The sequence below is a fragment of the Curcuma longa genome, chromosome 2 (genome assembly GCF_044706935.1).
Source record: "Curcuma longa cultivar G26 ecotype Majalengka, Jawa Barat chromosome 2, ITB_CL_G26_1.1, whole genome shotgun sequence".
Taxonomy (NCBI): Eukaryota; Viridiplantae; Streptophyta; class Magnoliopsida; order Zingiberales; family Zingiberaceae; genus Curcuma; species Curcuma longa.
The window spans coordinates 2775589-2787965 of record NC_133862.1 but is presented as its reverse complement, the minus strand read 5'-3'; the positions used below and the strand labels follow the sequence as shown (position 1 = coordinate 2787965).

At 36.0% G+C, this 12377-nt stretch overlaps 1 protein-coding gene across 6 annotated transcripts; it reads right to left on the bottom strand.

Moving 5' to 3' along the window:
• Window positions 1–1117: 1117 nt before the first annotated feature.
• On the bottom strand, window positions 1118–11922 carry LOC141821996 (putative E3 ubiquitin-protein ligase HIP1). 6 transcript variants are annotated; one of them, XM_074709400.1, is made up of 7 exons: window positions 11708–11922; window positions 11554–11615; window positions 7175–8923; window positions 3924–3974; window positions 2025–2123; window positions 1758–1901; window positions 1118–1683 (listed from the first exon to the last, which is right to left on the bottom strand). In XM_074709400.1, the coding sequence occupies exons 3-7, from the start codon at window positions 8903–8905 to the stop codon at window positions 1552–1554; spliced, it is 2157 nt and encodes a 718-aa protein (XP_074565501.1). In that variant the 5' UTR covers window positions 8906–8923; window positions 11554–11615; window positions 11708–11922; the 3' UTR covers window positions 1118–1551. The 6 variants fall into 6 exon arrangements, with proteins under 6 accessions (XP_074565501.1, XP_074565506.1, XP_074565502.1 ...); XM_074709405.1 differs by having other exon boundaries at window positions 2025–2102; XM_074709401.1 differs by having other exon boundaries at window positions 7175–8920.
• Window positions 11923–12377: the final 455 nt, after the last annotated feature.

Genomic DNA, 12377 nt, shown 5'->3' with positions numbered 1-12377 from the left:
TTTAGAGAAAGCAAAAAGTGACTGTCTAACTCGATTGATCGCTATCAGTCAATTGTTGACCGCTATCAGTCGACTGTTGATCAAAATTTAAAATGATATTAATCACAGTCCATAACTGTTCAACGACTGAGTCAATAGTTAATACCTACTTTAGTCGATTGCTAGATAAGAGTAATCGACTGCTTGCAAGAAAAATATGTAGAAACTATGCTCGACTGTAAGTTTTATAAAAAGAGATTTTGACTTTTGTTCAATTCTCATAAACGTCATCAAGAGGCATCCTTAGGTCTCCTACACATCGCTTGTTGATTCGATAAGATTATAAGCCTTAATTTTGGTCGGATTTCACTTGCCGCCGATATGCAATTCTAATTTATGGATTAGATTTTCTTGCTGGAAGAAAATATCAATCTTCAAGGAGAAAGAATGTAACAAACTAATGATAGTGTATGCTAACGTGCAAGGTGTGCCTTCAACAAATCAAATATTTTTGTGTCAAGTGACAAGTAGTTCTCGTATTGCAAGTGTTTATACTTGCCCCTGAAGTATGATTGAATTAATTATGACGGAATAGAATTGTTGAAATGAGATAAGGTCAAATCTCGATGAAGTCAAAGTAATGTCCTCCTCCGTCGTGATCAACTGCAATTTTTTGATTTACCTCATCACAGATGATCATGAGACCCACCGTATGGGATAGTTAGGGTGACGAATTTCATCTTTTACTGAAATATTATATTTATCAAAGCCTCTGGAGCACAACGCAACTGACAACATATGAGCGGTGTAAATAAGAACATCTGCGATCAATACTACCACCAAGGATATTTGTCATACGTGATTCTTCGAGCTCTTGTAACGTTTCATTTCTCTTCAATATGCCTTTTTATACATGAAGCTATGCAAACAACATCGCAAGTTTTCAAACCATTAAAACCGATTCAATGCAGAAGGGTAAATTTTTTTTTAAAAAAAATCATAAAAGAGAAAAATACGACAAATAAATGCAAGAAAAAATGACTCATTTTCGTCAAACTCCAATCGAGTCACAGTTTGGTTAGAGAGACAAATTCGAGTTTGAAAACAATCGACTACGTTATAACATAACAAATGAAAGGAAACAAATCAAGTAAAACCTGGTCATATAGAATTCATTGGCAAAGTTGCATTATATTGAAGCAATCCATACAGAAAATAGGATCATGATGCCCTAAAGTTTAACAATACAAACTCTCTAGTAGCATCATCAGTCTTCAGTCTTTAAGGGAGGCATCCACCCCACTACCCCTTGACAATGAAGCATCAAACCATAACGACCTATTTCACCATATTTTGCCCAGTTTAAAGTTTGCTTAATTATTGAAAAGTCTAGTTTCAGTCAATTGACTCCAATTTGAGCCATTGGCAAAATTTGACAGTTGGAATCTCAGAAAAATTAAGCATTCCACGTTTAATTTTAGGTTATAATAATCCGATGTGACGAATCAAGTTACTCGAGGAGGACCCTCCCTGATTGTGTTTGATAACCTGAGTCACACCAATGGAGCATCATCATGTGTGAAGAGCAGTATTTTTGCAAATGGGGCAAAGATTCTTATGCATTAGCCACTTCTTGATGCAAGCCGTGTGGAAGTCGTGCCCGCAATCCAAGATCCCAAGTTCATCACCTTCAACATATTCTTCCTGAGATGATCGCAGAGTAAGATTCCGTCAGTTACTGAAGATTGTTTGATAAGGTTGAACAATTAGACAAATACCTGGCAGATACAGCACGGTTCGTGTTCCATAGTATTTCCGAGAGTTGTCGATGAATGCTTTCCTTGTTTTAGACACTTGATTACTTTTTCTTCAGTCAATCCAGTGCAGACATCACCTATCCTTTCTTCCAATGCCAAGAGTTCCTATGACAAAAGTACATACTCGGTTTCAGCAAAATGTCTAATAAATTAAAGAGACCAAAAATCATACGAAAATGATGAAATCGGATTATTAGTTCAAAGTTTGCATCATGTGGACATTCATACCTCGTATGACATATTATCAACATCAAGACGCATGTCTCTGTGCCTATCATGCAAATCGCTGCCCGCCAAAATTAGAGTCTGATCAAGGATAAACACATCCTGGACAGTTAAGACCAAGCCTATCAAACTACACAAAATGGAACAGTACTATATGTTTGTGCAATCATTGAAGTACAACAACAAACAAGGAATCCTGGTAATACCAACAAGTTTATGTCAACCAATGTTGTTAAAACTGGACTAGACCAGTTCAAACAGTTAAACCGAGAAACGCCAGCCAGGCTAGTCTGATTTGATTCAAAAACTGGCTTCCTTAAAAACCAGTGAACCCCAATTAAACTTGTTATAAAACTGTGAACTTCCAGAATTAGATGTAAGCACTTGGTTGTGTCATTGCACTTCTTTTCGATGACAAGTGATCAAATTTATTTGATTCATTTTTTATTATTTTTTCTAAATAACAGCTATTAACTATTAAGGAAATTATTTCTTAATTCTTTTTCTAAATAACAGCTATTGACTATTAAGGCAGTGGTACTTAATACAATTTTTCTCTTTTATCCATTAAAATGCATTATTTATATAATGTTTCTATTACATATCTTACCCCCCAAAAAATTGTTATATATAACTATCATTCATATTGAACAAAAAATAATATATTTTGTATAGCATTTATTGTATATAAATTCGAGAAAATAGCTAAAAAATAAATTTTTTATTACTAATTTTTAATAAGGTTATTAATTGATAGAAAATATATTATGCATATAAAGTTTAGTTTATATATTTTCTACGCTGACAGTTCAACCATCAGTTTTATCATTATTTATTAATATATTTATTAAACTTAAAAATTCATTTATATTAAAAAGTAAAATACATTTACAATATTATTTTCCAGTTGATAAAATATATGTAAAATATTTTATTGGGTCAACCAGTCAAAACATCAATCTGGTAGTTTTGTAGTTTTACTGATTCAATATCTGGTCTGGCTTTCAGAACATTGGTGTCAACCCTGATCCAGAGAAAATAATCATATAGCAGAAAAAATATGACTAACAAATGCAAATCACATTAGTTACTCAACATGGTAAACTGCATAAACCTAGCTTTAAGTAAGTGTAGAAACTAAGCATATTGTATGCAAAAGATACAAAGAGAGTAGAAATATCAGTCTTTGCTAATTATTTAGGTATGATGATGTCACAAAGACCATGTGAACAAAATTATATGGGACACCTGGATTCTCCACACACCAATCGGCTTTTAAAATACAAGAGCAATGTCCCCATGCTCAAACCTAATAAGGTTTCATGTCAAAGGATGGTTAAAAATATCTATAAAATTACTACAACAAGTCAACAGGCCGTGAACCATAGATGACCCTATTAATATTATATGTAAAATAGTGATAATATAGTATATTTTCAATTAGCTTTAGTTATATTCAAAATATATAACTTACTATGCTTTTAAATTCAAAAAAGATTAAATGATATTGTTAAACTCACAAGTGATAGTATTGAAAACTAGAACAAAGTATTATCACATTCCTGTCACTACCTTTGTTGACCCAAACATGTAAATCTCACTATCATGTATTGCATTCCTAGCAACTAAATTCCTTGGAACATCTCGTGCAAATTTGCTATCCCATAAATTATCTTGTAGCTACAATAATATACTAATATTAGTTGCCCGCCAACTTTATGGTTACACAATTGGTGGGTGTTAGAGCAATTGGGTCTTAAAATAATGTTATCTATCTGAGCCATTAATCGGCCAGACATAATAGTCCATCCTTCAGTAGCATCTCATTTTTCTTTGAATAAAAAAATGCATCCTTACTAGTTGCTACTCAATACTGGATAATAAAGCTGATAAAACACGCACCTCAAATCGAAGACCATCTCCTCGGCGCAAGGATTCCAATGCATGACGGATCTGATACAAGAAATATATGTAAGAACATTGAGGAAAAGTGCATAACTTCCACAGAGATGCTTGAGCAGTAAAGATAATTGTGAGGATTAGAATGAAGCAAAGAATAGTTCCATGTAAACTTATGTGGTAAGAAGCTAGGAAGTTACAACTGTTAGAGCATTAACACTAAAGAAACAGTGAGCATCATCAATTAGGCATGCTAGTGTAAATGCACACATTGAGCTTTCCATCATAGTTTAAGCTTTGGCAATAAGTGACCCATCAACAAAGTTAGAGTAGTTCCTGCATTCATCTAATGCAATGACCACTAATCAAAAATATTATATACCAGTTCCCTCCTTATTCAACATTGCAGGAGCTACACTTATCCTTCTCTTGGTCTATTGCTGTCTTCCCATCTTCCATTTCATCCATAACACCCTATCATTTTCCTCTCCTAACCGTTATACTCCTAGCATCACAAAACTTTTGATTTCTACTGCCACTCAACAACATGTTGCCTCACCCTTCTGCTCATGAAACCTTAAAGTCACTTTCCCAACTTCCTGCATCCAACTCTTATTCCTTGTCCAACATCTCCATTTGCACCATGTCATCCCTAGTTGTTCAAACTGTGGCTCCACCCACAACAACCACCATTGAACCACTTCTTCAGACAATCCATATCTTAGTCTGGCAATGTATCTACAACTAAAGTCCCTTGGTTGAAGCCATATTGCCCACATTTCAAGGGAAAAAACGAATTTAGTTTAACATATCATAAAACAATTTGATGTATGAAGATGCCTTGGTAAGAGTCTTCCTAATTGTTGGCAAAGTGTTGGGATAAAATAATACCTATAATATCATCATTAACTGTTCATCCCCATCACCAAGTTGTGTTCATCTCAACCATTTGGGATCAGTTACATGGTGTTTATCTCTTCATTGAGCAGGCTATATCATTACTGATATCCAAATCAATGAAATCATTCACTGCAAAAGTTGTTTTTCTCCTGTCTCTTACACTTTTGATTCTAATCGATTAAACACGTCTGACTATAGAATTTATAGGTCATCTTTAAACATATTCAAACCATTTCAACCTATTTCTCTCAGTCTATCATCTAGGAGAAACATGTATCAGCATGCATATATTGGACACATAGTAGCTCTACCTCCAGTATACACTAATTAGAACAGAACCGTATAAAACATTGATTTAAATACATAAAAAATATTAGTGTTCTATAACCTAAAGCATTGCTTTTTATTGCTTAAACCTATGCACTTGTACTACTAGTATTATAAATGTCAATACATATTTCTAATATTGTTACATGGGATGTTTTGAATAAAATCTTATATAAATGCAGCTGCACTATTGTTTCTCCATGAATCATACTCCTATCCATCTCTCCTTTCTTGAATCGCTTCTCCAAGAATTTACCTTGACCCCTATCAATTGTCAACCCCCTCCTCTTCAAGCAAAAGACACATGGGACTCAACCCTGGGGCAATGGTGCAGCGGCAAGGCACCTTCTCAGTCTCTTAGGCATCTAAGGATTGAGTCCCAGCTTCAGCGAATTAACGGATGAATTTCCCTTAACGGGCGGTTGATCTAAGAATGCTGGGATAATGGGCCACTCACCGCAAGCACTACCCGATTTACCCTGGTAGCCAGTGGGAAACTTCCATGGGTTGGACCAGTCACCTCCATGATTAGTCGACGCAGGTTGGATACCTGGTGCCAACTAAAAACAACACAGGACTTCCATGTGATCTAACATCTTGCTACCAAACTATCTAAGCATCCCTTCACTACATATTTTTATAAGCCTAACATCTTCCCTTTCATTCCTAAGCTCAAGCTCAAGCAGTAATTCTCGAGGTCAATATGAGCTCAAAATTACCTTGACCCCTATCGATTGTCAACCCCCTCCTCTTCGAGCAAAAGACACATGGGCCTTCCACGTGATCTGACATCTTGCTGCCAAACTATCCAAGCATCGTCCTTCACTACATATTTTTATAAACCTAACATCTTCCCTTTCATTTCTAAGCTCAAGCACAGTAACTCTCAAGGTCAATATGAGCCTCAAAATTTTGAGCATGAAAAACTACATGGTGAATAGATTGCAAACTGGACTTAGCCTTGGCTAGTTTAAAGATTTATCGAGACTCATAATATGGTGGTTGTAATTTGGAAATTAGATGAACTTGAATGACATTTTTAGTAGTCATTCACACAATTTGACCCCCCAAATAGGGTAACTAAACAATTATTAGGAATTTAAATAGCCTTAAAAAAATAATTATGACAGATCCATGACAATTATTATCATTAAGATGTGCAAGCATTAATAAGGTGTATGCACAGTGCAACAGGATTAGAGATAGCATTAGGCTCCACAGTGATTATCTAGTAGATAGTTAAAAGTATGTCTACCACCTAAAAGCAAGGAGACCCATTTGTCCCTCCAAGTTTTCCTATGTTTGGGAAGATTGAGTTATCTTATGAACACCCGAGCAAATAAAATGAAGTTTCAGTTACATTAGGCGATCCAAACCAATTGTTTTTCATCATACCTTGAAGTAAATTTGGTTTTGTTTGCAGAAACATGACAATCAGATCAAACCAGGTGAAAATAATGCAGTACCCACACATAGAACAGTTACACAGCTGTGAAGTGTGATCTGTTGGATGACATGTATAGAAAATTTGAGATTGGATGTGCTTATTCCTAGACTTTTAGAACATATAAATCATTTCAAGACGGAAAAGACAAAATGCTAAAACACTCAGCGACAATGTTGGAACACAAGTTCCTTGAGAAAATATACTCTTTCCGTACATAACTTGGAGACCAAGGTCTGACATGGCTATTTCTAAAAATTTTAACACGTGATCAGTGGGTAATGTGTTCAAGTATCATATATCCAAGATGGGTATGGAAGTGGTAGATGAAGAGTCAATTGTATCTCTATTTTCTTTTTAAGTTGTATCACTGTTAATTATACAGTGTTCAACAGTTGCCATTACAAATATAATTACACATTGTTACTAAAGAAATTCATTAGAAAGTGTAAATTGTTTCCTAGGTGGTCAAAAGCAACATAGCAAAAGTGAAATCACAATGTAATAAAAATCTAATCAAGAAAGAATAGTTAGAGCATCAAAGTCCCTCTTGAATTAAATAAAATGCCTGATTGACAAATACCTCTGACAACATCCTACTTCTATCCTCCCCTGCAGCGGTTAAACTTCTAAGAGATATGGGAGCACCCAAAAGACCATGATTGCGCCTTCTCAACAAATTTGGTGACCTTACATGTGATGTAGGCGGTGGGCCACGCAAACTTGCTCTAATCTGAGCTACCTCGTGTGAGCTAAAAGAGTGACCAGAATGTTGTGGAGGAAAGTTAGTACCCTGACCTCCAGATTCAGAGCTTCCAGGTGGAAATAAAGATGGATAAGTAGCTTCTGTCAACGGTTGAGGAAATTGTGTAGGATTTTGATGAGGTACCCAAGAAGAAGCTAATGTTGGATACAACCCTGAGCTTGTACCAGCTTGTGAATTTGTAGCCATATTTACACTTCTACCACCTAAACTCCTGTTTGTGCGGTGTTGTGGCATGTTCCTTGCATTTGTAGCAGGAACAAGTTCCAAATTGCTGAGAACCGACATATTACTCGACTGACTTGCCTCTCTTGCAGCAACAATTCTGTCCTCTGCACTAAACGAGCCTGATGATGTACCAATTCTTGAATTTGAAGGTCCGCTCCATGGAACATGATATACAATTTGGGGTAAGCCAGAAACAATTGGCATAAGAGGTTGGTTTTGAGAACTTGTAGGTGTTAGTACTTGTGTCGGCTCAAGAGACTGATTTTGTGAGATACTAAGAGGTGGTTGATTATATAGCCAGGAATCTGGTTGCCTAATAGTATTTACTGACCATGAATTGGGATGTGGCAGAGCAGGGTTATTTCTCACTCGATGATTTCTCCGTGAGGTTCCTGCATGCCCTGTTATACTTGCTGAGGGATAACAATCAGAGGCCACTCCTCTTGAAATAGTGCCAAAAGTAACCGGATACTCTTCAGGAGGAGGTGGAATAGAAGGATACCCTGCAGGGCTAGAAATGTTTGTAGTCACAGGATTATATATATGAGAATACAGTAAACTGCTGTCCCTTTGCTGAGAAGTGCTTGCATTTCCGCTTACTGAAGACTGTCCAGGAGAACCTTCACTATTCTTTCTTTTGCAGGATATGCGTCGTCCATCCAATGAATTCTCTGGTCTGTCATCATCTTCCCTCAAAAGACCAACATTCTCAGAATTGTCACCAGAGGATAAATCAATTGGCGCAGAAACACTTTCACCATCTAAGAAACCCAACATATACGGAGGTTGAGAAAATGTTGACTCTGAGAGATTGTTGCCTAAACCAACTTGAGGAGCAGTAATATCTCTATTCTGATGTGAATTGTTGAACCATGGATTATTTTGTGAAAAGGACTGGATACCATCAACTTGAGCTACATTAAGGTTTCTAGTGACAGTATCCAATGAAAGCATAGGAGAGCCATAAGAATGATTGTCTTCTATCCTCGGCCCACCTCGGGAAGTAACTGTTGTAGATGGTGGCCAGCCATGCTCCCATTTGTTTTCTTCATGGATGCCTTGTTGATGGTGTTGGCTAGAAGAACTAGAGCCTCTTGAGCCCCAAATACTTGATTGAGCATCATCTTGATTAGCCATGTTTAGGCATGGAATATTTATAACTCCAGATGCTGTTATCCGGCCTGTCATGCTCTGAACCTCTGTTGGATTGAAAAGCATGTTATTCCACAAGACTTGCTGATTCATCGAGCTGCTTGAACTAGAACCAGGTTCAAATTCAAATGAATTGTCATAGGGTTGAGCAAAACTCTTTTGATCTGGCATTAAATCGAATTGAATCTGCTGTTTACACAAAATGAAATCAGTGAAGAAGATAGTAAACCTTTTGTGCATAAGAAAGCAAAAATCTTTGAACAACTAATTTAACCATGGTGGTTATAAACACTAATGAACTGGAAACTAATCTTCTGACAAGATACACAAATAACACATGGGAAGCAAATAATGTGGAGTCTAATCATGGTGGTTATAAACATTAATGAGCTGGAAAATAATCTTCTGATACATACACAAACAGTTGAACAAACTTTGCTGCTATAACACATTGGAATCAAATAATGTGGTGCTTCAGTGAGTGGTTGCATAACTACATTATTGTATGCCTCAATCAATAATCTGCAATATTACTTCTGGACTCATTCTAAGAAACAAATCTGGATGCATTCAAGGTAGACAGCATACTTCCATTGTTTCCTAGGTATCAAGTTGAATGTTCAACCTTTGTAATTTCAAGTGCCGCAGATGGCTTGTTTGAATCATCATACTTGTGTTACTACTAATGCTGGTGAACTATTTAATCATCAAACTATAGCTTTGTCGTTCACTTATATAAGTTAATTTCTTAAACCAAATAAACTATGTTATGAAAATAATTAATAATGAGTTCTGAAAAGAGTTTCCTAGGTATCATGTTCAATGTTTAACCTTTGTAATTTAAAGTGGCATAGATGGCTTGTTTGAATCTTCATACTTCTGTTACTACTTGATATTGAATAATGCTGGTGAACTATAATGACTTTTGAAATGAGACCAAGTACACATGCATATAAGCTAGCTCATGATGGAACCATATGCCACCCAAATAAGTACATTAAAACATGTTCAATGTCTCTGGCGATGGTCAATACATTGTTAGCGATTAAAAGATCATAATGTTTTGGATACATTACTAAATCTATCATGAACTTTACTTGCTTTAACAAATCTATCAAAACTTTTAAAATTAAATCTATCACATACAACTTACTTGTTAATAACAAATCTATCATGCCATTATTTTTTTATTGAATTGTTGTAAGTTGCACACATGGCATCATGCCACATCGTCAATTTTCTACTTCACAATCCATATCACCTCCTGAATCAATTATATCATTTTATTTTTATTCTACACCAAATAAAACCCTTTACAATGGTTTATGAGGGGTTTATTTGGTATAAATATAAAAAATAAAATGATATAATTGAATGAGGAGGTGATGTGGATTGTGAGTTGGATTAGCAACCAACAACTTGATAGAAAATAAACAATGTCACAAAAATGATATAAATAAATAAAGCTCGTAATGGGTTTAGCAATTTACCCAAATAATTTTTGATCCAACACCTAAGAACCAAAAATAAAAAGAGAAATGTCTGGAAACAATGTGTTTTTTCTACCATACAACAAACTGAAATTTGAACAAGAAAAGCAACCTCCCCTAGACATGACGAGGCATAAAGAGACATAAAGAAAGAAATATGAATGGTGCAATCATAATTATGCACCAATTACTCAAGACATATAGGCAAAGATTAAGTTACAAGCCAAATTAGGAATGCCTTGTCTCAATTGAGGATGCAAGTTTATCCACCATTTATACTGAAATAGACAATGGAACATAATTAATAGCATATGAAGAAGAAAATAACCAGTCCAACTTTTACACCTTGAGTAATTAAATTTGCCTATGGAAACCAAAAATATTCTTTCCAAACGATTCTCCAATTATGATTCGATATGCTTTCTTTACACAAACAATGAGGAAGTTCAACTTCGCACCACAACCTTAACTCTTTCTGATGGTCCAAAAGATTCCATTGATAAAATCATCACCTAGAGGCTATGAATGTTGTCCTATCTTTGCTTATCTTGTGTCACAAGATGGTGGATCATTTGCATCATGAACAAGATTAAACTAATTATTTGTGTTGAACATAGACAAGTAAACTTGACCTCTTTTCTAGTAGAAACCAGAAAATATATATATATATATATATATATAAGCAAGAACCGCCCAGGGTTCTGATGGCAATCAATATCCTCGTATCACTATGCTTCTCAATGATTAAGACAACTTCGAATTTTATATATAATGTGAAGTTTATATTACATACATTGTATCACAATTGTGATATATTGATTCAGTAACAACAGTTGTTTCTCAAATATATAAGGTTCAGATTTAAAATATTTTTCAAGGTTGAAATTAGAATTCAAGTGCACCAACAGATAACTAAAATCATTCAGAACAAAAAGAGGAGAGATGTCACACTACGCAATCAAGCCTTAAATTCCAGATTTTGTCCCATCAACGAAATATCTGTCGAGCTTGATAATAAAAATCAAAGGGAACAACAGATTATTTAGCTAAAATTGTTCACCGCAAAGAGGAGAGAGGTTGCGCTACGCAATCGAACCCTAATTCCAGATTTGGTCCCGTCAAAGAAAAAGATTAAGCCTTTCCAGCAGAATGCCAGAAGTATAACAAGCTAGAAATTTCCTCTCGAGTCAAAAGTCCAATTTTTTACACAGAATTAAAAAGAAACGTACAGAATAAAATTAATAAAACAGGGAAAACCCAGCATACTGCAACTTAAACAAAAAAAATTAAAATACAACAAAAAAGAAATATGAACCAAATTCAACAAACCAAATCGACGATCCACGTAAACAAACGTCTTCAAGACAAGCAGATCTGTCGCAAGGAGTTTTCTGGTCAAGCAAAAGACAAAGAATTCCCTATGAAAAAAAGAAGAAAAAAATCGCCTTTATGCTTGGGTTCGAGCCGATTCACGAGAACGTACCTAGTTAGGATGGATAATCCGAAGACGACTAAATGGAAATGGGATTACCCCCTTTTAAGAAAAGCAAGTAACTTCGGCTTCCTCCTCTCCTCTCCTCTCCTTCTTTCTATCTTGTGCGATCAACTGCTCGATCCACGAAGGATGCAGCGCATATGGGGAACAAGAGTTCGATTGGTGGAGGGGGGCGAGGAGGGGGGTGGATTGATGGACGGATGGTTGTGGAACGAAGGGTAAGAAACAAACGAGGGACGGAATCATAGAAAGATATGGGAGAATATTTTGGGGAAAATTAAAAAAAAAAAACCCCCCACTTTAATCTATTTTTATAATTATTTTGAATTTATAATTTTATTTGGAAAGTTCTCGTTCAACTCCAACTTATTGCTCGTTAATTACTGGACGGATCACGCCGCTCTCAGCTCGAAGGCAGCGTTCTCGTTTTCCGCGCCCTCTATTGGCTAGACCCCGCGTGGCCCACCAAAACTCCATGGCATCCGGCCACGTGGATGGACATTGTTGTCTTTACATGCTTCTTCACGAGCGAAAGAGAGATCCATGTGAACCCACCGCCGCGGGCTAACTGATCGAAGGGCGGGCCCCACATTTTTCAGGGGGATAAATCGCGGGTTTGTCATCGCTATGTCCACCTGCCCCCACCTGTAAGGAGCCG